The 26,957-nt window shown below is 47.6% G+C and overlaps 2 protein-coding genes across 4 annotated transcripts in view; one reads left to right on the top strand and one right to left on the bottom strand.

Moving 5' to 3' along the window:
* Positions 1-237: 237 nt before the first annotated feature.
* On the bottom strand, positions 238-16,016 carry sgk3 (serum/glucocorticoid regulated kinase family member 3). 3 transcript variants are annotated; one of them, XM_079754432.1, is made up of 17 exons: positions 15,822-16,016; positions 11,793-12,029; positions 10,889-10,972; positions 10,527-10,599; positions 10,358-10,433; positions 10,060-10,135; positions 9,794-9,843; positions 9,543-9,600; positions 8,693-8,776; positions 7,969-8,100; positions 6,281-6,393; positions 5,741-5,777; positions 4,825-4,911; positions 3,952-4,047; positions 2,407-2,562; positions 2,185-2,274; positions 238-1,109 (listed from the first exon to the last, which is right to left on the bottom strand). In XM_079754432.1, the coding sequence occupies exons 2-17, from the start codon at positions 11,871-11,873 to the stop codon at positions 939-941; spliced, it is 1,464 nt and encodes a 487-aa protein (XP_079610558.1). In that variant the 5' UTR covers positions 11,874-12,029; positions 15,822-16,016; the 3' UTR covers positions 238-938. The 3 variants fall into 3 exon arrangements, with proteins under 3 accessions (XP_079610558.1, XP_079610557.1, XP_079610559.1); XM_079754431.1 differs by having other exon boundaries at positions 15,831-16,016; XM_079754433.1 differs by lacking the exon at positions 15,822-16,016 and adding an exon at positions 15,572-15,674.
* Positions 16,017-17,486: 1,470 nt separating this feature from the next.
* Positions 17,487-26,957, top strand: part of mybl1 (v-myb avian myeloblastosis viral oncogene homolog-like 1) — a gene marked incomplete at its 5' end in the record, with an annotated part of 15,036 nt that continues 5,565 nt past the window's right edge. The window contains 8 exon segments of the mRNA XM_079754729.1: positions 17,487-17,509; positions 20,803-20,902; positions 21,699-21,770; positions 22,967-23,059; positions 24,097-24,317; positions 24,632-24,881; positions 25,185-25,259; positions 25,919-26,035. Coding sequence (XP_079610855.1) covers positions 17,487-17,509; positions 20,803-20,902; positions 21,699-21,770; positions 22,967-23,059; positions 24,097-24,317; positions 24,632-24,881; positions 25,185-25,259; positions 25,919-26,035 — 951 coding nt within the window.

Genomic DNA, 26,957 nt, shown 5'->3' with positions numbered 1-26,957 from the left:
GGCTTCAATTAAGCACGAGACGCGTTCAATGAAGGGTCTTCTTGTTGTAATTGACGCATCAATTAAGTTAAATATGTGTAACTAATTTGGTTATACCTAAGCAAATCTGCCTATGGGCCTTTATAACAGACTATACAAAATGTAAAGTATATTTCATTGAATTTATTATTCGTTAAGACTTTATTGCACAATCAAGCTCTCATATACACAAAGAAAATAATATTTCTACACATTGCGTAGGTTCCATGTATTTTTTTTTATTGTGCATTTAGTTGTCCGTCAAAGTACTGTACAGTGTTGTCTCTACTGTATACAAAAGCAAGCGTTCCTAGGGTTATTCCGTTATGATATATAAATGAGAAAGCAAAATAAAAAATGTAAAAGACATCACCGAAAAATATGTACATTATTCGACGATTGAAATGACCTGTCATTCAAAAAGAATAAAATAAAATTCAGTGTCTTCTCAAGTATGACCAATTTCCACCCAAGGTCAGAAAACCCAGAATCTCTTTACAGTAACGACAAACCAAACCGCTGAGGCACTAACATGGTCCCACTGGGATGAGACCACTGGATGGAGGCACATCCACTGGGAGGAGGGTTTCACCCACTGGGTAATTCAGTTGGTTTCATGGCACCTTTCCGAAGGAAGGTCAAGGCCTTCACCACTGGTCCACTTTTAACCGGCATTAAACTAACCAAATACATTAGGATAGAAAGTTATTTGCATTTCTTAAAAATATAATCTCTTATAATCTCACAGAAGGACAAACAAAGACTAAAAAATAAAGACAAATTCGTCTTGCCAAACAATTGGTCTCTTTTCCTTTCTTTCCGAGTGCTGTCTCTCCTCCTTGGCTTCCTGGAGTGGCCTCGCTCACGACTCTTGAGTTCAGGGGGAGCGACGTGAGGACCTAAAGGAGGCCTCTGGGGTCTCACTGGAACGAGTCGTCCGAGGGCGGGGCGTAGGAGAAGCCGAGGAACGCCTCGTCCGCCTCCATGACGCTGGCGTTGACGAAGGAGTGACCGGGGGACCAGCACACCGAGTTGGGCACCGTCTCGTCCGTGAACTCTGGGTCGAAGTTGGAGATGTCGTGACTGGATGTCTGGTGGGGGAGCAAACGAGATGGGGGAGAGGAGCGTTAAAGGTGACATGTTACACCATCAGGTATGAGTGTGATCAGCCGTTAAAAGCCGTTTTGAAAATCGTCCTCTTCTGACATCACAAATGGGCGTGTCCACCTAGATGGACGACGGATGGATGAGCAACGTTTGCTACGGTCCACCGGGTAGGCTGGTAGACTGACCTATCCAGCACACATCTCGGCGGACACGCCCACTTGCGTTGTCAGAAGGGGCCGATTTTCAAAACAGCTTGTAACGGCTAATCACACTGACTACTACGGTAGGCTGCCTCACCACCAAGCATCCGACTTCAGCCGGAAATTATTATTTTATTTTTATTGCCTCTTTGAAAAGGTCAAAGGTCAATTATATCTGCCGGACAGACTTCCTTCTTCCTGCAGGCCATGGATCTTTATATCATATATTGTTATTGTATATTCTTTTTTGCAAATTAGTTTATTATATTATATTGTTATACTGTATACTTAACAGTATATTTATATTTCGTACTGTTCTGTTTTGTGTTTTCTTTTTTATACATTAACAACAGGTGAAGTGTTGAGTGTTGTCCTTTGAGAGCAAAGGGTTAACAGAAGTCAAATTCCTTGTTTGTTGCGCAAACCTGGTCAATAAAGCTGAATCTGAATCTGAATCTGAACAGATGGTTTGGTGGATACCGGGTTCTTACGCAATGACTACAACTGATACTGCTCCGGGAAACAGCATCAAATTACGGTTAAAATGTGAGACTGATGGCCTACAGATAAGCCTACAGATATTCTCTACCTTAGTAAATATGTTGAAGCCTACATGAGCAACTTTGCTGCATAAGCTAAGCAAATATGATTATGTAGACTTTACTAAGTTTAAACTCTATAATCCATGTTATTTTGTAATTCATTAAAGCCTTCACCACACAAACAGGCTCTCATTAATGCACACAAAGCTATTTCTATGCATTGCTTAAGTTGGTGGATATCGGGACCGCACACAATGACTCCAACTGGTAGTGGCCTACGGGACGTGTCTATAAAACATATAAAACGAGATGTTTACCACGTTAGGAATGAAGGGAGGAGGGATCTTCCTCTTCTCCAGGTCGTCCCAGTTGATGGAGGAGAAGAAGTAGTGACTTTTGATCTCGTTCTGCAAGACAAAAAAGAAAAAGGTTTCAAACAAACTCATTCAAACAATCATGGCCCCTGGCAAAGGTAAACAAACGACTCCGGTGTCGCTCCGAATTCGACCAATAGGAGAAGCCCCTTGAGGTGCACATACAAAGTCGTCCATGGAGCCGAGGCGGCAGTTCCCGTCCTTCTCCAGCAGGCCCTGCAGCAGCGCCCAGGCCGTGGTCGACGCCCCCGCCCGCATCACCAGCGGCTTGTGGAGGATGTTGTCGTACATCTCGTGCGTGTCCCGGCTGTAGAACGGCGGCTGCGGCCACCACCGAAGAAGAACAAATGGTAAATGGATTGCTCCTATAGAGCGCTCTTCTAACCAGTGGCCACTCAAAGTGCTTTGCAATATTGCCCAACCCAGTCATGCACACATTCACACTACGACGCCGTCGTCAGCCACACGAGGAGACAGCCAGCTCGTCAGGAGCAGTCAGGGTGAGGTGTCTCGCTCAGGGACAAGGGACCCCTCCAGACAAGGACGCAGTGAGGAAAGGGATAGGGTTTTTATCATTGTCTGCAAACCTTACAATAAACCTGTGTTTATTGTAAGGTTTGTAGACAACGATGCCATGCAGGAGATCTCTCCCTGAGTGTGTGTGGGGTGATGGCCGGTTTAACCTGTGCAGCTGTGCAGCCTCCACAAGTCCCTGAGTCCAATAGGACTGACCCAGGACAGACTGCTGAGCCGAGCCATCATCCATACACACTCCCACAGTAACACGGGAAAAATGAACGTCGCCGATTTTATTGTTGGATCTAGTATAGACCAGCTGACCAACAAGGTCAGCCTGTTCCTCTATAGATACACTGAAACAACTTAACAACTTTAAACTGTGCGTAAAGGAAGCAGCAGAAAACAAAACATCTTCAAAAAGAAACAAAGAAAACACAGCAGCTAGATTGTCATGTAGCTTCTACTCTGCTGGATAACTCACCAGGCCATCGACTAGATGTCAACCTGCTAACTCACCAGGCCATAGACTTGATGTCAACCTGCTAACTCACCAGGCCATAGACTAGATGTCAGCCTGCTAACTCGTCAACCTGCTAACTCGTCAACCTGCTAACTCACCAGGCCATAGACTAGATGTCAACCTGCTAACTCACCAGGTCATAGACTAGATGTCAACCTGCTAACTCACCAGGCCATAGACTAGATGTCAACCTGCCAACTCACCAGGTCATAGACTACTAGATGTCGACCTGCTAACTCACCAGGCCATAGACTAGATGTCAACCTGCTAACTCGTCAACCTGCTAACTGACCAGGTCAAAGAATAGATGTCAACCTGCTAACCCATCAACTTGCTAACTCACAAGGCCATAGACTAGATGTCAACCTGCTAACTCGTCAACCTGCTAACTCACCAGGCCATAGACTAGATGTCAACCTGCTAACTCACCAGGCCATAGACTAGATGTCGACCTGCTAACTCATCAGGTCATAAACTACTAGATGCCAACCTGCTAACTCACCAGGCCATAGACTACATGTCAACCTGCTAACTCGTCAACCTGCTAACTCACCAGGCCATAGACTAGATGTCAACCTGCTAACTCGTCAACCTGCTAACTCGTCAACCTGCTAACTCACCAGGCCATAGACTAGATGTCAACCTGCTAACTCGTCAACCTGCTAACTCACCAGGCCATAGAGCATCTCGTACAGAACCGACCCGAGGCACCACCAGTCCACCGTGTTGTCGTAGGGCTGCTTCCTCAGAACCTCTGGAGCCAGGTACTGGTGGAACCAACACAGGAACACATGAGAACAGAGAACCAACACAGGAACACATGAGATACAGAGAATCAACACAGGAACACATGAGAACAGAGAACCAACACAGGAACACATGAGATACAGAGAACCAACACAGGAACACATGAGAACAGAGAACCAACACAGGAACACATGAGAACAGAGAACCAACACAGGAACACATGAGATACAGAGAACCAACACATGAACACATGAGATACAGAGAACCAACACTGGAACACATGAGAAAAGAGAACAAGAGGAGGACCAGAAAACAGAGAACCAGAGGACGACCACAGAACAGAGAACCAGAGCAGGACCAGAGGAGGAGCAGAGAACCAGAGGAGAACAAAACGCAGGAACACATGAAAACAGAAAACCAGAGAACACATGAAATACAGAGAACCAGAGGAGTACAAGGGAACGCTTGAGAACAGGGAACCAGAGGAGGAGGAGAACGCTCAAGACCGGAGAACACAGCCCAGCCATAACAGCAGCAGTTCCTCATTATGGTGGTATGGTATTATTCCTTATGAGAGCTTCTCCCACCCTGGTCTGGAGAACGAGCACTAAAAGATTCTGTGCTTCAGGAACATGTGAGTCATCCTCTGTGGGTTCTGGCTCAAACCCACCAGGGTAAAATAGACAAAGAAACCCCAAAAATAACAACTCCATCCCCACAACAAATGTGGTAACGGTTCTACGGTTTCACACTAAGCCTTCGTTAGACACAGTGGGAGAGTGGGTGGTCGGGGGTACCTCGGGCGTCCCGCAGAACGTGGAGGTGGTGTCCGTCTGGGAAATGCCCTCCTTGCACAATCCAAAGTCTGTCAGCACGATGTGGCCCTGGAGAGAGAGAGAGAGAGAGAGAGAGAGAGAGAGAGAGAGAGAGAGAGAGAGAGAGAGAGAGAGAGAGAGAGAGAGAGACATTTTAAGACAGCGTGTGCCACACAAGCGTCGCATTATATTCTCCGGGGACTGAGGGAGCCATTGTTGCCAGGGAATGTTGGCCAGAGAGCACAGCCTCCCCCCCCCCTCGTCTCCCCCCCCCCCCCTCCCCCGAATGTTCCCTCACCCCCTCAGAACTGCCGGCCAAAGCTAACCTTGATCACGCTCACTCGCTCACCCTCCGCACGCTGAGGCGGGAACCAGCGGCGGTGGCGGTGGGTGAAGCACGCTAGCGCCAGGGGGAACAAGGAACCTCCACGACAGGAAGTTACACAACCCCCGTTCCTCTGGCTCATCACAAATCTGGACGAGCGTCACTGTGTTTTGATGCTGTTGTTGTGTCGTTGGACTGGGCCCCTACAGCACTACCAGGGGTCCTGGGAGGAGGGCCCCTCCACTGTGTACCCCCTGGGCTCCCCACTCTGCGTGTGGGGCCCCTTCAGAGGGTTTAAGGGTGTTGTGTGTGGCCTCTGGGATCTAGGGCTGTGGTTGGGTGCGATTAAGAGCTTCACAATTTAAACTGACTTGACTCTGGACTTGGATTCTAGCTTACGGCCCTGTAAACAGTGCAAATTAAGAATAACATAAGTCAGCAAAAAACGCACTCTACTACACCTAGTAAACTGGACGATAGGATCAGTATACTAGACTTTTGTCTGTATTAATGGAGCTTTGCTGGAACCTTTCCCATTGTTGTAAAAAAAAAAGAACCCATTTAAGAACTTACTTCGTAATCAAGAAGGATATTCTCTGGCTTCAAGTCTCTGAGGAAACAAAGGATAGAAAGCAGGGAAAATGTTAGACGGCAGATGTTTACACACACACACACACACACACACACACACACACACGCACACACGCACACACACACACACACACCCCAGGCTACCTGAGGACAAACATCTACCGAGGGGAACTACAACCGTCTTTAACTTTAATGTCTTTTGACATGAAATGTGCACTAGAATTTGGTCCCGATGACAAGAAATACTTGGAGGTGTACATGTGGAATACACATGTTTCTGTGGGGGTTTATAGATGTAAACACACATGTATACACACACACACACACACACACACACACACACACCCCAGGCTACCTGAGGACAAACATCTAGCGAGGGGAACCGCAACTGTCTTTAACTTTAACGACTAGAATTTGGCCCTGATGACAAGAAATACTTGGAGGTGTACATGTGGAATACACATGTTTCTGTGGGGGTTTATAGATGTAAACACACATGTATACACACACAGACACACACACCTGTAAACGATGTTGAGCGAGTGGAGGTAGCCCAGAGCGCTTGCCATCTCAGCGATGTAGAACTTAGCTCTGGGCTCTGGAAACGTTCTCTCTTTTTGGAGATGGAAGAAAAGCTAGAATAAAGCGTTGAAGGTTTGGTTAATTACAACGGAAAGAATACGGTCACCTTGCACCTAGAGAAGCATCTAGTACCATTGTTGTGTATGAGGGAAGTTGTATATCTAAATGGCGCTATACTGTATACTGTGTTGTGGTTGTAATCTACACCCTCACCACTAGAGGCCACTTCATACTACACCTACGCCTACACAGAAATGTCTTCAGGGCCGAATGTGAACACTGTGTCTGTCAATGAGCTAATGTTGTGTGTCACATCTAAGAGCATGTGTAGTCATGCAGGAACAATAACAAAAGACAAAAAACATAGTATAGTGTTGTATAGTGTAGTACAGTGGTTCTCAACTGATCTGGCCTTGGGACCCACATTTTTCATGGTCATTATGTCGCGACCCATTTTTATTAAAACCAAGCAAATTTATTTCTCTAAAACACTATCACACATACACAATGTCATCATGTTTTTTTTACTTAAAAACAAAACCTTTTTCATCCCAGCATACAGAGCTCTCTAGCAATGAGAAACTGGTCAATCAATACTGCATGCTGCTGATTTAGGTGAATATGAAAAAGATGAACATCATAACTGATCACACAAATATAATCTTCAAGTAGGCTTAGTAAACGAATTGTTTTTACTCAACAAGCATTCAGTGAAGCTTAGGAGATAGTTGGGGATGTGCTTTTTTCCTGATAAGAGTTTCAAAGTCTGGGGTGATGTTTGACAGAGTTACTCTCAGGTCATGTCCAGCGTCCAACCTTCCTCTGCTTGGACTTGAGCTGGACCAAAGTTGAGAAGCCACTTTCGCAGAGATAGGTAGTGCTGAACTTAGTAATTGAAGTGATATATAGGCCGACACATAGGAATCATATGTCAAAACGGGCTACATTTGGCTGAATTATAAAAGGTATAAGTGGTCATTTGAAGAGCTGTTTGGGAGCCGAAAGAGCCGGCTCTTGTTGGTGAGCTGATCCAAATTATCCGGCTCACTAAAAATAACCTAAAATCTCATCTCTTATCAGATGGCCTTATCACTGGAACTATTTTTAGCTATTTTATTTTTTCTCCTACACTCCGCGACCCATTCAAAATGAGTCTGCGACCAACTTTTGGGTCGCGACCCACCAGTTGAGAAACGCTGGTGTAGTACATTATAGTGTTGTAAAGCGCAGAGCGCAGTAGAGTGTAGTCTAGTATATTATAGTATAGTTTAGAATCCGAGCATCTAGATCAGTATAGTTCTATTCAGCAGGCCACAGGGACATCCGTCCAGCTCCCTCTCCTTCAGTCGCGGGGTCAGAACGCAACCCAGTCCCGGCGGACCGGAAGTCAAGATAGCGGCGAGCCAAGCAGCAGCGTGCCCTGCATGCTAACCAGGGGCCGGCCCCGCCCTGAAGCCCCCTGGGACCAGCAGCGTCCAGTCCGGAACCGGGGGTCCCCCTGCCCTCAGCGAGGCCGACCTCACGGCCGTCCGGCGGTGGGGCTATTGTAGTCGCCCTCGTGCCCGCTGAGTCACCGGCCGCGGGGTGACTCACTGGGAGAGGTGATGGTCAGTAGTGAAACTACTCACTTCTCCTCCATTGATGAAGTCCAAGACGAAGTACAGCTTGTCGGCGGTCTGGAAGGAGTAGTGCAGGCCCACCAGGAAGGGGTGCTTCACGTTCTGCAGCAGCACGTTGCGTTCCGCCATGATGTGCTTTTGCTAAAGAGCGAACGAGGGATAAATAGAAGCGGCAGTCAGCCTATGACCAAACCTCTATCCTGCAGACGTTCCCCAAGGAGGTAAACACAGAAACCCTTTTTCCTTGATCAGGAGCGTCGTCTAGCCCAATGGCCCGTGGCCGCTTACAGTCACATTAGTCTCCCATTGTTGTCATAAGTGAGATTCAAACGGTCAAAGACCGTTGCTGCTTGGGTTTGGATAATCTAACCGCACAAGTCACCGTGGCACTTTAAATGGATGGTTCTGTCTAGGTCAGTGGTAAAGCAGGCCCCCACCAGTCCAACCTCCCTGGGAACACTGTTGACTCATGGAATACAACCACGCCTTGGTAGAAAAAAGTCCAATATATCAAAAAAATATGAAGTTTCAGTTTCTTTCTGCGATTTGTAAAGCCCACAGTAGGATTAAGGGTAGTGGCCAGGAGAACTGAAAGATTGAGCTTTTGGTTCCCATACAGGGAAAAGTATAACAACAAAAATGAATGATGCTCGCTTCAAGATTCTTTAAGGTCAGAGATCCATAAACATCCACTCTTGGATTTAGTACAAAGACGCCTGCACATAGATGTTACCTCTCTCCGGTTGAGTATAACCCGTTTCTGCAGGACCTTGATGGCGTAATATTTCCCGTCATTCTTCCGTTTGGCCAGCAGCACCTTTGTCCCGGGACGGAGAGACGGAGAGAAAGCGCATTGTGATGCATGAGTCAACAACAGCGTCCACGGATGTCTGTAAACAATACAGCGATGCAAAGCCAGGCTCTCACTTCCTACACACTGGAGTAGAGCTGTTTCAAAACAACAGAATTCCCAGAGAAGGGAGAAGTGACATTGTTTGAAAAGTTAATGCATTAAAGAAACCAAAGTGAAATACCAGAACACTGTATATTTGGTACTTTTCAACGTTGTGAAAGGGATTAACAGAAATGGTTTAATGTTTAAATGTCAGATTCCTCAAATCAATTCCTAAATCTCAGCTGTGGAACGAGCTCCCTGCTGATGTCAGGATCGCAGAGTCGCTCACCAGCTTCCGCAAGAGACTCAAAACTCACCTGTTCAGAGTTCACCTGGACTCTGCATAGCTACCCAGCCCCTTCCGGCCACCATTGTATGTTGTACGTCCTGGCACTTAATGTACGCACTTAATCTACATTGCACTCATTCATAGTACTTAATTGTGTAGCATCTGCAGTAGCTGCTAGCATTGCTGTACACGGGGAATGGGTTAGCTTAGCGATTGTCGGTACTTGCACTTGGCTCTATGAACATCTTTACTGTACTGACAGCGATATATTGTTTCACTTCTTATGACAAATGTACTTATTGTAAGTGGCTTTGGATAAAAGCGTCTGCTAAATGCCCTAAATGTAAATGTAAATGAGCACCATAAGGGCGGGGCAGACGCATGGGGCCGCAGACCTACCTTTCCAAAGCTGCCCTTTCCAATGACTTTCAGAAAGTCAAAGTCTGTAGGCTTGGCCCTGCGGTAAAACAAATTAAAACAAGTCAAAAGTATTCAGTTATTTATTGATGCTAATGGTGAATGGTTGATATTGGCAACAGTCTAACTGAGCCTGGAGCGTGTTAACTCTTGATTCGATTTTATATTTAATTATATATATATATATTTGTTTTAATGCGCTGTGATTCTGACGTGATTCCAGAGGGGCTTACTGGGGGTTTGCAGAGGGTCCCAGGTTAATGTTTCTTGAGGAAGAGTTGCTCTGTAACACAGGAGAAATAAACCATTAACCACCATAACATGGGTAAGCACTTACACAGCACTAAACTGATATCCTTCCATCTTAAGAACCTTTGGGTGACTTCAATGAATTAATGAGAACCAGATAACAGTATTGAACACTATTAGCTCGTTAGTTATAATCATATGAAAAGAAGTATCACGATTAAAAACATAAACATGAATCCAGAGCGCATACTTTGTCGTCCTCGTCCTCTGAGACATCCGAGATGTTTTTGGATTTGTTCATCTGCAGGAAGTCTCTCACGTCTTGGCTGGGGATCAAACACACCGGACATTAGTCACATGCTTAGATCTGAGGAGCAGTCCATTAAAACACTGAAGGTCTCCATCTTCAATCGCAGAGATTTGATCAATTTGGTCAAATCACTCAAATTGGAATGTTATAAACAGGCCGGTAGAGGAAAACAAAACTGTTGAGAATGATACGTTAGCACAAACTGTGCTATCGCTCTACGGGTGGTATCTGAACTCACTGGTGGTAGAGTTCGGGGTGGGAGACGAGACGTTGGATGAATTCATGCAGGCCCTTCCTCCTCTGCTTGATGAACTCTGGAACATGGACAGAAAACGTACATAAACCCATTACAAATATGGCAGATGCCTGTTAGATGATCATGTGAAACAATCAGAGGAAAGTCCTACCTGGGTCAAAATTATCCCCAAATATCCTTTTTGGAGGAATTTTCAAGTTCATCGACGGAAACTGTTTCCTTAACTGCATCAGGACAAAGAACATTTGAGAATTTCAATTAACAATATATATAATGAGCTTGCACGATGCCACTGTTCAATATTTGGTTGGACGAGAACCGCATCATAATTATACTTCGAAAGGACAACAAAGTTGATTTGAATGTAATCAGATCTAATCTAAACGATTAAAAACTTAAAAGACGCCGCCGCCATGAATTCTCACGGTAGGACATCAGAAACAATTAACCAATTAGCGAACGATGCCTCATTACCTAACGAGCTGCGTGAAAGAGCTTAATGGAATCACCCACCGCATTGTACAGCTTGTCAAACTCTGCGTATCTCCTGAAGACAAACCACTCGTTCCGCCCCACACTGACCATCACTTTGTAAACCTAAGAAAGGGAAGAAAGAATAAACTACTTAAACTAAATTGTGTTCGCATTCATTATTAAATGTCCAGAAACTGCGATTCATCCTCAATTTTACAACAGCATAATCAAATGCAATAATCATGGCAGACAAGTTGGCAGGTATCAAAGTTACCAGTTATATAATAAAACAATTGCTTGGCCGGTAGACTTTTCAACTCCAGCTAGGGTCAGGGGATTGTTTCTATGTTCATATTGTCCAATCATGGTTATTCTAGATCACCAAGATTCAAGACATCCAAGAAAAGTGTCCCAGCTAAAGGATACAACCGTTGTCTGTTTACTATGATCCAGAGTAGTCCAGGTAGATACACTGATTATTATCAGCAAATGTCTTTTAAGACGTTTTAGTGTGCAAAACACCGGACATCTTCAGTGTCCCGCTTTACCGATGGAGCATTAAAGTTCAAGTTCAAGTTCAAAAGCTTTGTTTATCCAACATGTTGCCATATTAGAAAATTGTCTTTGATTGAAGGCAGTCTGTTCTCTAATTGTGTGCATGTGGTGCTTGTGTAAGAAGTATGTTGTGTGTGTGCATTAACATCCTACATTGTAAATATTCGGGGTTGTACGGTCAAACGTGTCTTAAAAGTAATATTTTCAAGAAGTTTTAAAGGAGTTGTTTATAATGCAAGTTCTGGTAGTAAGTTTGTTCAAATGGCCATAATGGCAGTGTAGGAAAATAAATCAGATCACAAATGGTCCCAAGCCTGACTCCGGCAGGACACCTAAATGAGGGTGGTTCCTCTGAGGTCCTCAGATCCACTCCAGAGACGTGACTCACGGTGAAGCGTTTCTTCTTGTCCCTCTGCTCGTTGTAGCAGGGTATGCTGACGTTGGGCCCGTCCGGCTGCGACTCCATCATGACCCCCTTCACAGCTCCGAGGTCAGAGGTCAAGCGTGCATGCGATCGCGTAGCAGAGGTCACGGCTGGCGGTCCAATAGCGTTTCAGGATGGTGGTCATGTGCTGGATTGGAACGGGCCCGGCCTCATCGTGACGTCACCGCCCAACGGAAATCACTAAAATACATAAAACACAAAAAGGGTCAATCATAAAGTATTAATATACGTGTGTTGGAGGTGAGATGGCTGTTCCTTAACGGCACGCATCTGAGATCATCGGAAAACTCCTTTCAATAATTCAATAATCTGGCGAATGACTATTAAACTTCATAGGACTAGAATAGAGTGAAGCTATGTCTTTGGTTGTGATACACTGTCCCCAATTACTGAAAGCGCCCCTCGTGCTACGGACGGGCTGGTCCCAGTAGGTGTCACGTTGCTTTTGGCAGCAGAGTTCATCCTGGTGATTAAGTCATGCATCCTCTTTGCCCGGAACGTGGGTGTAAAGAATTAGTAAGAAAATGTGATGTTATCAAATTGAAACTGCTCGGTCACAACACACACACACACGGGTGCATTCCTATCACACGATCGTCGTCAACCCCCCCACAAAAATGCACTATAATCATAACTCAGTGCTTATATTAATGCTGACACGTCCTCCTCCCCTTATCATAACTGAGTACATACATGCCCACGCACACGCACACACACACACAGTATTTTCAGGTAACATTCCAGCAGGCTTAACAACCGGAAGTGAGAAAATCCTTCATCACCTTCATAGAAATCCAACAGCAGTCCACCGACATGGCAGGTACATGTACTGAGAGACACGCTCGTATCCAGTGGGTAAGGTCACCATCACGTTGTTTGCCCGACCAAACCCTGAAGGGGATCACGGCTGCGGGCACAATCGCCGCCTCTCTCTGACAGCACAGAACTCATCTCTTCTCCCGCCATTGTCTTGTGTGCGAGGGCGGTGATGTCATCAATGTTTGTTCAGTTCTCCCTCCCTCCCGCTCTTCCTCGTATCCTTTCCCCTTTCACCGACGTTGCTGGACCCGTCGAGATAAGTGTCGACGAGCGAGTGTGTGGTGATTGTATGTGTGTGTTTGTATATGTGTGTGTGTTTGTATATGTGTGTGTTTGTATGTGTGTGTGTGCAGTGTATGCCATGTGTGTGTGTGTATACTTTGTATATGTGTATTTGTATATATATATATATATGTGTGTGTGTGTGTGTGGGGGGGGGGGTGTATGCATTGTGTGTGTGTATGCAGTGTGTGTAGTGTGCATGCAGTGTGTGTGTGTGCGTGCCTGCGTGAGTGGCATTTTAAGGAGAGGTCCTCTTTAGAATGCGTAAAGGTCTCCTCCCATGCCGGCTCACTGCTAGCCTCTCTCTATTTTGCTCTCTCTCTCTCCACCTCATTCATAGCCTATCATTTTCCCTCTCTTATGAATGTATAAATACCATGATGATTCATTCTTTGGTTTAAAAACTTGTCACAAACGCTGTTTAAACATTGAAAAAGTACATCTGTCCTAGTTCACAAGTTCATTACAACAACATGGATGGATTCCTCCGTTGTCAAAGTCAAACACGTTCCGAACGGAATGTCAACCCGTCAATAAGCGGTTGGATGTGTCGGGTATTGACTTTGGAAACAGAACCAGTCGTTCTGCCTGTGATAAGCTGCAGCCTATCTGGGCTGTGTTTCAGGAAGTCAAACAACTGGAAGCCACCGGCATCCACAGACCTGCTTCTGAGCATTCCAGGCATACCTTCGTATTTAGGTGGAACGAACTACCACCGTGGGGTAAAGCCGCCCTCAACGTTCTAACACAGCTGCTCCCAGGACTGGGAACACTGGGAACACGACCACACCGACCAACCGGCACACAGCGTTGAGCTGGGAGCGACTGACATCGCTGGTCGGAAAAACAAACACAAACGAGTATTTGGGAAGCGCGCGCCGTTTCCAACCGTCAGCCATTGTTGCGCCGGCCCGCGCCGACAGGCTCCGATACAACAGAGAAGTTAAAAATAACCCTCTTCCTGCCGAGTTCAAACACGCGTCCCTGCGCGTGGACATCCTCAGAGGAAGTCTGACATCAATTTTAAACAGCGCTTTGATTGTGTGTGTGTGTGTATGTGTGTGCGTGCATACGCCTAGGTGTGGTTGTGTGTGTCTGAGAGAGAGCGAGAGAGAGGGAGGGAGGGAGGGATGGGGGAGAGATATGGAGTGAATCTATGAAAGAGGAATAGAGAATAGGCCTAGTTTATTAAGGAACATGTGAATTGAGATAGCAAATGATAAACTCCTCATCAACACTAAGGTTCTGCATTATATTCTGAGTTCCTCAATAGTATCCACCTCTAAAACATAGCATTTATTTGGGGCTATAGATTTAAAACAGATTCAAATGCTTAGAAACAATGTTTTTGTGATTGTAAATTCACCGAATAACGTTGACAGATCATGGCAAAGTAGACAGCAAAAGGGAGATCATCAGCAACAGAGAGATCATCAGCAACAGAGAGATAATCAGCAACAGAGAGATCATCAGCAACAGAGAGAACATCAGCAACAGAGAGAACATCAGCAACAGAGAGCTCATCAGCAACAGAGAGACCATCAGCAACAGAGAGATCATCAGCAACAGAGAGACCATCAGCAACAGAGAGATCATCAGCAACAGAGAGACCATCAGCAACAGAGAGACCATCAGCAACAGAGAGACCATCCGCACTGTCATTCTGACAGGGGGAAGTAAACAGGAGAAACGAGAGTCTTCAGGACTCGGTCATGTGTGACGACGGGCTCCTGATTCCTCCCTCTCACATTAGCCCAGGTCTCTGGAGGTCACCTCAGACTACCTCCCGGTCCCTCAAACACATGGAACGCTAACAACCATAATCGGTACAAACTGAAGCCACTTGGCTCCACAAGAACGAAAGAACAGGGTATATTCACACACCCGATGTGACACAGAATCAGCGCAATATTCGGTTCTATTCACAACGGAGTTGAGACATTCTGTGTGTTTAGTCAATGTCCAGCAAAGTGGAATGACCAAACCGGCAAGACTTTGGATGTGAACAGCCTTCTTGGCTAATGGCCTGCGATTACCCTAAAGTCTTGTTTAAGTGAACAAAGTTCCTGAAGAGTTAACACCGCTCATGTCACCGCCTGCTGCGGGTCTGTGTGCTCCTCAATCCCCGGCGACACATGGAAAACAATCAAAATCACAACTTTGTTTGAACTGCAAATATTTGAGTCGGCATTTAGTCTTCCTAGGAATCAGAGGACAGCCATGCATGAACATGGAACTGGTAGAATGATACCGAGCAACCTGAATCCAAATCTAAAGCAGTTACTTGGCTGGCCACGACATTTAAATACACACATTTCTAAACACTCCTGGGGCCACGTTGGCTCTGGAAAGTTTGACTGAGGAGAAAAGTCGACTTGCAAAGGGCACACGTTGGAAAAAGTCCAATCACGTGTGTTACACAAAAAAATGATGTTTCAGGAACCCAGCGGGGAGTAAACCCAACCGGTGTTGGATACCGATCCCATACAGAGAGACGGATAAAGAAAGAATAAGAACCAATATCAGAGAGAGAGAGAGAGAGAGAGAGAGAGAGAGAGAGAGAGAGAGAGAGAGAGAGAGAGAGAGAGAGGGTAAGCCAACAAGTGGTTGTAAGAGTTTACCTAAACCAACATTGACCGTGGCTTCAGCTCAGGGGGCCAAGCTTCATGTCTGCTCCTTCAACCGTTTACATCGAGCGGGTTTCCCGTCCTGAGGACATGACACCCTAATGCCACCCTAATAGGTCTCTACTTTCCTCCCGTTTGTCCTGCTGAAGGGTGCAGCACCCTACACTGATGTCAACAGTAGACTCTTCCCTGGCAGGCCGGCGGCGGGCTGCGAGGCTCGGAGGGGGAATGTGGGAACATAAACATGACATACCTCACGAAACCTAGAGCTCCAGGGGGTCCTCCATCGACCTTCTCGATCCCAGGGAAACACCGCTCAGGGCGACGCACTGACGCCGTCACCCGCCGTCGGAGAACCAAACCCCCTGGAGTGGACTTTGAAAGCACAGTGTGTACTTTCTAACAAGCGGAGAGCTCCTGACAAGCAGCTCCTGAAGCAGGAAACATCAAGCCGCACAAGTTCCAGTTCGTCACGGGACCAGGGAGGATGTCGTTCAGGACGGCGCTCGGCCGGCAGCGGTGCAGCAGCGCCCCCCAGCGTCGGCCGGCAGCGGTGCAGTGGCGTCCCCCAGCGGTGCAGCTGCGCCCCCCAGCGGCGGACCTCGGTAGCGCAACTAAGAGGATAGCGACAATGAAGCACTAACAATTGTTTACATGTGACTAAAGTACAGTTTGTAGGATAAAGCTGAGAAAATACCTGTTTATGTTTTTTCAACAATGCAAGGTGAACGCAGTCATTTCGAAAATACTGCAAAGCCATCCATGTGCAAAGCCAGTGTTTATAATATTTAATATTTCAACATGTTTCAACAACTATAAGATTTATCATAACTAAAGGGAATTTATTGAGGATATATTATTACGAGTGCATAATCCAATGGGCAATATTTGAGTGTATTCATATGACCAATATAATTTCTTAATTTTTACAAAATCCCCATTTGTCCACAAGGTGTCAGACACCATTCAAACATTCACAACCATCTCGCATTGTGCACCCTGCTTGTCACTTCACCATTCCTATCATGTCCATATACTGGTTTTTTATTTTATATTGGTTTGTATATTGGCATCACTTTATGTGTAGGGACATACTCTCGGGATTAGCAACGCTCTCTAAACTCTTTCATTCATTACATTAAAGTGCATACATGTTTAATTCTATGCTATGTTTTTCCTCTGCTCCTAAACACACGTTATTTATTTAGTGTACACTATTTGAACGAGTTCAGTCTCACCTAGCAGAGACAACGGGCTCATTTCATGCCCTGGGTTCGCCTTATGAATAGAGCTGTTCAGTGGAGAGGTGACAGAAAAGGTACTATGATTTAATCCGCTGGGTGGGAGCACCTGACGTCATTGGCTCCCGGGAGTGAGCCAATCACGTTAGGCGCTCAGACCCGGCCGCATTTAATCGCTCCCCCCAAAACTCGCTCCCCCCTTCCTGACCAATGGGAGGAGAGGCCGCCTGCGCAGATTCAAACCCCCTCTGGAAGGAGGCTGGTCGGCGGGATTCGGCGGGATGAACAAAAATGATAATGCCGCGGAGGACGAGCGGAGACCAGTGAAACCAGTGCGGCCAGTGAGGAAGACAGTGCAGCGCAGCGAGGCGTACACCACCGCGGACCATTCGGAGTTTATTCATTGCTAATCTGGCCATAAACGCGCGGGTCTAGATAAACGTGTTCTTATCAATAATCTGTATTAGTAGGGGATACGCCAACGTCTATTTGGACGGGTGTTGAATGATCAAAACAATGGTTTTACAGTAGGAGCGGTTCGTGCGTAATGGTGTGGACTGCAGGATGGCGCGTCGTCAACACTCAGCTCATGTGGACTTCTAGAAGAGGACCGACTCCTACCATTCGTCTCCTTCACAAAGCGTTCCGCACCGCAGCGGGCTGTCATCATGGACCACGTCAAGACGCGCAGGTGAGCGCGTCAATACGCCGTCATTAACCGCACCGTGAGGCTGTCAGTTGTTCAAGTGGCCCCTTTAGTTGTTATATACACACGTTGGAGACATGTACGCTGTTACAGACGTGTTTTGTGTAAATGCTCGTGAGCCGTTTGGTTGACGCCGTCTCGGTTCTGTCAGATGTACTCTCGGATCTCGTGTCTTGGTGCACCTGCTGCGGGTCTGTGCTCAGGACAAAGTAGAGCTCACAGAGTAAAGCAAGAACCGCTAACATCCCCGTTGTACCAGGAGGTCTATACTATCCGGTGTTGGTAAACGATAGAGGAGATGTTTTGGGTAATAAATAGCATGAATGAGTAAATAGGTTGTATAACCTAATAGCAGCGTCTAAATAGAGCCACACACACACTAGGCTACTGGAAAGTGATACAGCAGCCAGTTTTTTGTTTCTGCTTTGTTTATCACCGTGTTGTCCTTTTACAGCGAGATGCTCATCAGAAGCAGTTTAATTCAGCGTTCCCATTGATGTATTAATAATAAATTAATAATAATACTTTCATCTACCAATTTAATGATTTTGCAGGTCGAAAAAAATGAACAATAGGCCAATAACAATAGAAATAATCTTAATGTAAACATTCAGTACCATAATACAATTAATAAAGCCAAAATAAATGCAAAAAATTAGATCAATGTTGGCCCTAAAAAATAAAATAAAACAAAGAGTGCACAATCATGAATTGCATGCGAATGAATCCATCAGAGAATGATTTATGCTCTGATTGAGGGCTGGGCATTCATCCACCCTGATGACATAACAGGCTGTGAACAGGCCGGCGCGTGTCACCCCCACACACCCCCACCTCTGTGTTACCCCCTCCATCCCTCACCCCTCTCTCTTCCCCCCCCCTCCCTCCCACACACCCCCACCTCTGTGTTACCCCCTCCATCCCTCACCCCTCTCTCTTCCCCCCCTCCCTCCCACACACCCCCACCTCTGTGTTACCCCCTCCATCCCTCACCCCTCTCTCTTCCCCCCCCTCCCTCCCACACACCCCCACCTCTGTGTTACCCCCTCCATCCCTCACCCCTCTCTCTTCCCCCCCCTCCCTCCCACACACCCCCACCTCTGTGTTACCCCCTCCATCCCTCACCCCTCTCTCTTCCCCCCCCCTCCCTCCCACACACCCCCACCTCTGTGTTACCCCCTCCATCCCTCACCCCTCTCTCTTCCCCCCCCCTCCCTCCCACACACCCCCACCTCTGTGTTACCCCCTCCATCCCTCACCCCTCTCTCTTCCCCCCCCCCTCCCTCCCCCCCCCACCTATGTGTTACCCCCTCCATCCCTCACCCCTCTCTCTTCCCCCCCCCTCCCTCCCACACACCCCCACCTCTGTGTTACCCCCTCCATCCCTCACCCCTCTCTCTTCCCCCCCCTCCCTCCCCCCCCCACCTATGTGTTACCCCCTCCATCCCTCACCCCTCTCTCTTCCCCCCCCCCCTCCCTCCCCCCCACCTATGTGTCTCCTAGGTGGGGGGGGGGAGGGGTGTCTGTGTCCCCATCTGGGATGAGAAACAGAGGTGGGAGGGGACCCCCCCACCCCCTCCCCTCCCATGTTCCCAGCTTGAGGTTTGAACCCGTGACGTCCTGGTTCAGTATAGACGCCAGATGAGTCTGAAGGTACGGCCGTTTTTGTGGGTGAGGAAGGTCTGGATGGGCCTCAGACCGTTAGTGATGACATGTTCCTCAGCTCCTCCTCCTCCCCTCCTCCTCCTCCTCCTCCTCCTCCTCCTCCTCCCCTCCTCCTCCTCCTCCCAGTGAAACACCTCCAGAGGAGAAAGGGCCTTTTGATGTGGGAGCACCTCTCTCCCCCTGCTCTGGGACCAGGGGAGAGAGAGAGAGAGAGAGGGAGAGAGAGAGAGAGAGAGAGAGAGAGAGGGAGGGAGAGAGGGAGGGAGAGAGAGTGAGAGGGAGGGAGAGAGAGAGCGAGAGAGAGAGGGAGGGAGAGGGAGAGAGAGAGAGAGAGAGGGAGAGAGAGAGAGAGAGAGGGAGAGAGAGAGAGAGAGAGGGAGAGAGGCCCAGGCTCACTCTCATTTCCCTAATTGCGCTTGTGTGATCAATAGACCATATTACTCTGCCAGTTTCAGCTCTTTCATGGCAAGATACTGTATGAGTCCTTGGTTTGTGTTTGTTTGAGTGTGTGTATGTGTGGAATGATGTGTGTGTGTGTGTGTGTGTGTGTATTTAAGGATGTGTGTGTGTGTGCAATGATGTTTGTGTGTGTGTGTGTGTGTGTTTGTGTGTTTAAGGTTGTGTATGTGTGTGTGCGCAGTGTGAATGTGTGTGCAGTGTGTTTAAGGCTGTGAATGTGCGTGTGTGCAGTGTGAATGTGTGTGTGTGTGTGTGTGTAAGCGCCTCTGTGCGTGTGAGTGTGTGTGCCTCTGTGTGAGTGTTGGTGCCTGTGTGTATGTGTGCGCGTGTGTGCGCAACGATGTATTTGAGCGTGTGTTTAAGGATGTATGTGTGTGTATGTTTGTTTAAGGACGTGTGTGTGATTAAGGATGTATGTGTGTGTTTAACGATGTGTGTGTGATTAAGGATGTGTATGCGCAGTGTGTATTAAAGTGGGGTATATTATCCCAGCTCTTGGCCCTAAAGACGGTATTACTCAGCCACAAGATTTATACGAACACCGCTGAGGCAATTCCTTCCCATGGTTCTTTGCGTTACCATAGATACCGTCACTAATAATAACAACCCTTGCCGTGCCATGTGGCGGGGGCTGAGGTGACATCATCACATGTGATGTGGCGTTGGCCACTCGCTGCAGGGACCTAGTATAGTACACAAGTTCCAACGCACCAAGTTCTCTATGTCGTGACGTTCACGACTCCCATCCCACGGTTTGCACCGAGGCTTCAATGGAGGCCCCTGTGTGCAAGTGCTTCACTGTCGTGTTGTGTTTTCTCCTTCAAAAATGAGTAAACACACTACTTTGTATGTTTTGCAAAAGTGCTACTGTGTGTGGTGGTCATGTTTCTAAAGTTGTGTGTCAATTGGTGGAGCAGAACACGACCAAGCTAGTTTATATTTTAATTAAACTTAACACACTGTTCTCTACTATTTTTTTACATGAGAAAAGAAAAGTGCTGAAAAGGTTCCATATTTTCATATTTCATTGCATTACGACAAAGGTGTTACATTTTATGCAAAGAAATGAAACCCGTCAGCTGTCAAAGGTTTGATGGTTGGATCGGTGGTTGAAGGTTTGAAACTGTTCCCCTGACGGCCATGTTGTCTTCCAGTGATGAAGAGGATGAAGATCTGCACTCGACCGACCCGGAGAGCCGAGAGAAGAGCAAGGACAAGAGGCCGCTGTGTAAAGTCAAGTGGTCCCGAGATGAGGTGGGTGGTCTCCCTAACCCCTGACCCTCACCCTCCCCAGGGGTCTAGCCTGTAGGACTGTAGCTGTGGTTCAGTGGTGTGGAGTGGTGGATTGTACTGATTCCCAGTTTGTTTCGGGGGTTCATCTGGTACGCTAACTAAAATGATGAAAACATGATCTAAATCTCTGTTTGATTTCCCTTGCTACTCACTATTGCTGACTCAGTAAGGGGGTCGTGTATCAGACTCTTACTAAGGGTATCGACCAAATTACGTCAATAATACATTTGTAATCGGTAATCTGTGCCGAATGTCTAATCTGTGCCGAGCGCAAACACCGCTTAGGGAGATAGAGAGAGATCACGCCACTACGCAGTCGTTCAATGGGTGATCTCCAACACGGTCAGGGCGATGGAGAGCCAAAGGAAATCCTACGCGCTTCCTCAAGCCGTGGTCACGTGCTATGGAGACGGGCTTGGGGCTGGAGTGGTGGGTTTGGGAGGGGAGATGGAGGGGAGAGGAGAGGGAGGTAAGAAGAGAAGAGAGATGTACGGATGGGTTTCATTTCGTGTGAATGTGAGGAACTAAATTTCTCACATTCACATTCTAAATTAATAACAATGTTGAAATTCAGAAGTTTGTACCGTTTGTACTGTCTGGTCCCGGTACCAAATTCAAGGTACCGCAATCTGTATCGGTTCAAACGGAAACGGTACCTAACCCAGGGGGTTGTAGCTGATCAAATGGACGGAAGTGTATCCCAGACACTGGCTGGTATCTTGTGAATTAAACTCTGGTTTCCTCTGTTTATTCCCAGGATGACAAACTGAAGAAGTTAGTGGAGCAGAACGGCACCGACTCTTGGAAAGTAATAGCCGGCCATTTTACAGTAAGTGCAGTCCTGGAAGAGATCCCCATTCTACCCTCCCCACCTGCTCTGGGCCTGGTATATCAATAACTCATCTTCGTCTACCTTGTTGTCTTGATTGGAAATTTCATCTTTTAGCTAATCAAATTTGAACAGTTGGAGCGTTGACGTACAAAGGCGACTTTCAGACCAAAGCTTGCTTCCCAAAGTGGATGTTTTTGAAAGTAATTAGGTCAGGACAAACTGTATTATGTAATTTGATATTGGCTAATTCAGGATTGGCTGAACCTGTTTCCCAATGGCTGGTTTCAAAGTCCAACAAGTTCCTAACAAAAAGTGGCTAATATGAGCTAACGAGTTAACTTTCCTTTCACGTTCAAATATTTATTTCCCTGGCTAATCAGTAATCATATCACATCGTCAGTTGTTATACAGCATTTCATAACATTTACGTTTTGACTCTTCTCGGTGTGTATCGCCACCAGACACAACACCCCGTGTGGCCCGTTAGCCCGCCAGGAGCCATTAGCCCTAGCTTCAGCGCTAATTAGAGACATATCACATTAGCAGCGGGCTGTGTGTGTGTGTGTGGGGGGGGGGGGGTGATTAGCTCAGTGGGGTGTCGCTCCACCACAGCTGTCAGAGCGGAGGGAGCGTGAGGCTGCTGGTGGAGGTGGTGGAGGTGGAGGTGGTGGAGGTGGTGTTGGAGGAGCCGGTGGTCAGGGTGATGGATACGGAGATGATGGTGAAGGTGGAGGTGGTGGATATGGTGGAGGAGGTGATGGTGGGCGTGGTGGTGGTGGAGGTGGTGGCTACAGTGTGCTGTAATGATAAGGTGCTGGCGGAGGTGGTGGTGTTGGCGGAGGTGGTGCTGGTGGAGGAGGAGGCGCTGGTGGCTGGGGGCTACAGTGCTGTAATGATGAGGTGGTGGTGGTGGTGGTGGTGGTGGTGGAGGCTACAGTGTGCCGTAATGACGAGGGGCTGGCGTTGGTATTGGTGGAGGTGGTGGTGTTGGCGGAGGTGGTGCTGGTGGAGGAGGAGGCGCTGGTGGCTGGGGGCTACAGTGCTGTAATGATGAGGTGGTGGTGGAGGCTAGTGTGCCGTAATGACGAGGGGCTGGCGTTGGTATTGGTGGAGGTGGTGGTGCCAGGGGCGGTGGTGGCTACAGTGTGCCGTAATGATGTGCTGTTCCTCATGACGGTGCCCTTGTGTCACAGGGGAGGACAGATGGCCAGTGTCAGCATCGCTGGCAGAAGGTGCTGAACCCCGAGCTGGTGAAAGGACCCTGGACAAAGGAGGAGGACCAGAAGGTAAGAGGAGACGCAGGGTGTGGCTCCTCCACCTCCTCCCCCAGCCTCCTCTGGGCGGAGGCGAGGGGAGTAACCGATCCTGTGGAAGTATCTGGAAGGACAATAAAAGGTTTACAGTCGGAAGGAGGAGGATGTCAAAAGAAAGTCAAGAAAGGGAAAATCTGTTACCCTCCTCCGCGGCAGAAAGTCCGGCCCGACGGGTTCCCGCCAAAAAGACGGGCCGGACAGGTTTGCCGCCAAAATTCTCGACCAGGCCTGAGTTGAGCTTTTCTTGGCGATGGGAATGCTCCACTACCTCATGGCTTTACTCAGCTCAGACCTGCCATGGCTCTGGTTTGAGAGAGGCCAGCTCTGAGGGCCAGACTCACGGCCCAAAGCCATCTCCGTGCCTGAGAGCGTTTTTCCTTATACGGCACGCGGCTCTGACGGAATGTGGAGCATTCCTTCGTCATCCCGTTTCCCGCCCCCACCCCCCCGTGTTGGCATTGGGACGGAAACACAAACACACGCTCAGCTATCAATAACGAGAGCTGACGGGTGACCTCAGAGTCTCTCACAGCCAGCGTGTTCTGTCTTACTTCCATGTTAGCCTCGTGAACATTCATTTAACATTCATTCAAGCCGTAAGTGTGGCAGTTCTTGCCCCAGAATTGGTTTGTTAGGAACTTTCGTATTAATAAGTAAATGTATAAAGAAGTTTGCATTCATTCAAGCTTTTGCTGTGGCAGTTTCTGTACCCAGAATGTTTAGTAACAAACTTTTCTATTATTAAGGAAAAAGAAAAAAGGCAAATATTCACAGAATGTATAAAGAAGTTTACATTAATTCAAGCTGTCGCTTTGGCAGTTCCTGTGCCAGCCCAGAATGTTATAGTTATGAACATTCATATTAATAAAGGAAAAAATAAAAAAAGGCAAATCTTCATAAAAGGACAAGGAAGTTTTCTTCTTCGATGAGAAAGGGGGGGTTGCCAGATTGGCCGATTGGCCAGCGTTGCCAGATTGGCCGTAATCCCTCTTTTCCTCCCCTGTTCCCAGGTGATCGACCTGGTCCATAAGTACGGGCCGAAGCGCTGGTCGGTGATCGCCAAGCACCTCCAGGGCCGCATCGGCAAGCAGTGCCGGGAGCGCTGGCACAACCACCTGAACCCCGAGGTGAAGAAGAGCTCCTGGACCCAGGAGGAGGACCGCGTCATCTACCAGGCCCACAAGAGGCTGGGCAACCGCTGGGCCGAGATCTCCAAGCTGCTGCCCGGAAGGTCAGAGCCCCCCGCCTGACAGCCACGCTTTTATTTTGAAGGATGTGGGGAGTGGAGCTGTTTAGTGGCTTTGTTTACTCTGAAATGTTGGGATTAAATGTGGTCACCATAGTTAATGAATACCATGAAAAGTAAAAGATAATAATAATGAGAGGGATTAATTTTATATCAATTCAATACGATGATGAAGGTTTTTTAACATCTAGTGCAGATGTAGACATGAAACTAAGCATGACTTTCCTTTTCTCACACACACACACACGCACGCACGCACACACACAAACACACACACACACACACACGCACACGCACAGGACGGACAACTCCATCAAGAACCACTGGAACTCCACCATGAGGAGGAAGGTGGAGCAGGAGGGGTATCTGCAGGACGGCTGCCGGCCCTTCACCTCCTCCTCCTCCTCCTCTTCCTCCTCCTCCTCCTCCTCCTCCTCCTCCCACGCCAAGAGACGCCAGCACAGGCCCTGTCCCCCGGCTCCACCTCCTCCTCCGTCAGACCACCAGCACTGCGACCACAGCCCTCTGGCCCTGCCCATCCCCAACCAGGTCCGCTGGGTTGATTAACACATGCACGCCCACACATGCACGCAGACGCATGCACACACACACACGCACACACTGTCTCACACAGAAGCGCACACTGTCTCACACACACTCGCGCCGCAACAAAGCTCACGGCTGCACGCACGCACGCACACACTCACTCACACACCTCACTTGAAAGGCTCCTTGGGTAAAATCATCTGCTGAATTACATTTATGAAAATGAAATGTATCATAAAAGCCGTCGTCGCTGAGTGAGGTGCAGACTTAGTAACCCCTGGCGTGATACCGCTGTGTGTGATGTAGATGGGCGGGTATCCTTACGACCAGCACACCGGACACCTGATCGAGAGCCTGCTGGACTCCTCTGGCTTCCTCTCGGTGAGTCTGGTTCACGTGGGTCTTGCGTCTGTGTGTCACCGTTTCTATGTGTCACCTCTTTGGATCTTCTTCCACTGCTGCAGCTGTTATTTATTCAAAGGGAGAGTGAACCCAAAATTCGTCTTTTGTTTAGTTTTAAACGCGGACATGCGTCTGATATGATCTTCAACATAGCAATCAATGCCGTTTTATCACCGTTACTGAAATAAGAGGAGTAATAGTTCCACTCTGGGCTGAACGCAGGTGGCGTTCTTCTCGTGACTTTGAGTAAACTCTTCGTCATCAAGCCCTTTGTGGGGCATGTCATAACCAACATCCCTGATTATAAGACTCTTGAATAACGACGGTACTACAAGAGTAGAACAAAGTTATCGTGGGTCGTAACCATAGGGATTACACAGCCCAAAACTAGCTACTTTTTGTCGCATATTGTTCGAAATCTAGCAGAAACTGGGGGTTCACTCAAACTTTGAATCACTAATCTTTGTCTTCAAATCCAAATGTAATCTTCTTTTCTTAACTTTTTCCCAGAGGCGGACGATATGATTCAATCTGATAATTAATGAATGTGTAAAACCTTCTCTTTTTCCTCCCTGGTCTCCTCTCCTTGATTCCTCCTTGCTCCTCTCCTCTCTCCTCTCTCGGTGTGTCTCCTTCAGCCGAGCTCCCTGGACGACCCAGACAGAGAGCAGCGAATCAAAGAGCTCGAGCTGCTGCTTATGTCAGCAGAGACTGAGGTCCGTCGCCGCGACGACCAGCGACGGGGCCCCCCCCTCGTAAGAGCCCAACCCTGGCGCCCGTCGGCCCGCTGTAGTTTTTTGGCCTGTTGTAGTTTTTAGCCTTCTGTAGTTTTTTGGCCTGCTGTAGTTTTTAGCCTGCTGTAGTTTTTGGCCTGCTGTAGTTTTTGGCCTGCTGTAGTTTTTGGCCTGCTGTAGTTTTTGGCCTGCTGTAGTTTTTGGGCCTTTTGTAGTTTTTTGGCCTGCTGTAGTTTTTTAGCCTGTAGTTTTTAGTCTGCTGTAGCTTTTTGGCGTGTTGTCGTTTTTTAAGCCTGCTGTAGTTTTAGGCCTGATCTAGTTTTGGCCTGCTGTAGTTTTCAGCCTGCTGTAGTTTGCGTGTGCGTAGTTTCTTTGCAGTGTTCGCAGTGACGTTTGCTAGCTTGCGTGCACGTGCGTCAACACAGCAAACGTGCTAGTAGTGTTAGCTTCTGTAGCTGCTGTAGCTAGCTTTCCTGCCTCCCCTCCTCCCCACATCAGGGCTGTGATGTGGGGAGGAAAAAATCTCCCCAGCCCTCCATTAGCATCATCTCAACCTTTAGCCGCCGCTAGCTCTCACTAAACCCCCCCTACCCATCCTCCCCCCCACATGCCTCCCCCATGCTCAGCCGGGTGGCTGTGAACTCTTCTTGGTGCTCCTTGTCTTTCCGTACAGTTTCTTAACCCTCTTCCCACCCCCCATCATCACATGAGCCTATTTCCTGTCATATTCGTTCCTGCTGATTGGTCGAGCCTCAAAAGGGGGGATTGTACGGTGAATGTCATTGGTCGATGAGAGTTCATGAAAAATCCAAACACTGGAACAAATACAAACAGTATTAGTAACTTTTTATGTATTATAACCAATGGATGTACTAAAATGGATGCTGGAATTGGATATCAGTCAAATACATGCCATAAATAAACAAATTAAAATCTAAAGAAA

The sequence above is a fragment of the Pollachius pollachius genome, assembly GCF_949987615.1.
Source record: "Pollachius pollachius genome assembly, chromosome: 17".
In the NCBI taxonomy this organism is placed as follows: domain Eukaryota; kingdom Metazoa; phylum Chordata; class Actinopteri; order Gadiformes; family Gadidae; genus Pollachius; species Pollachius pollachius.
This window is presented reverse-complemented; position numbering and strand designations above follow the sequence as displayed.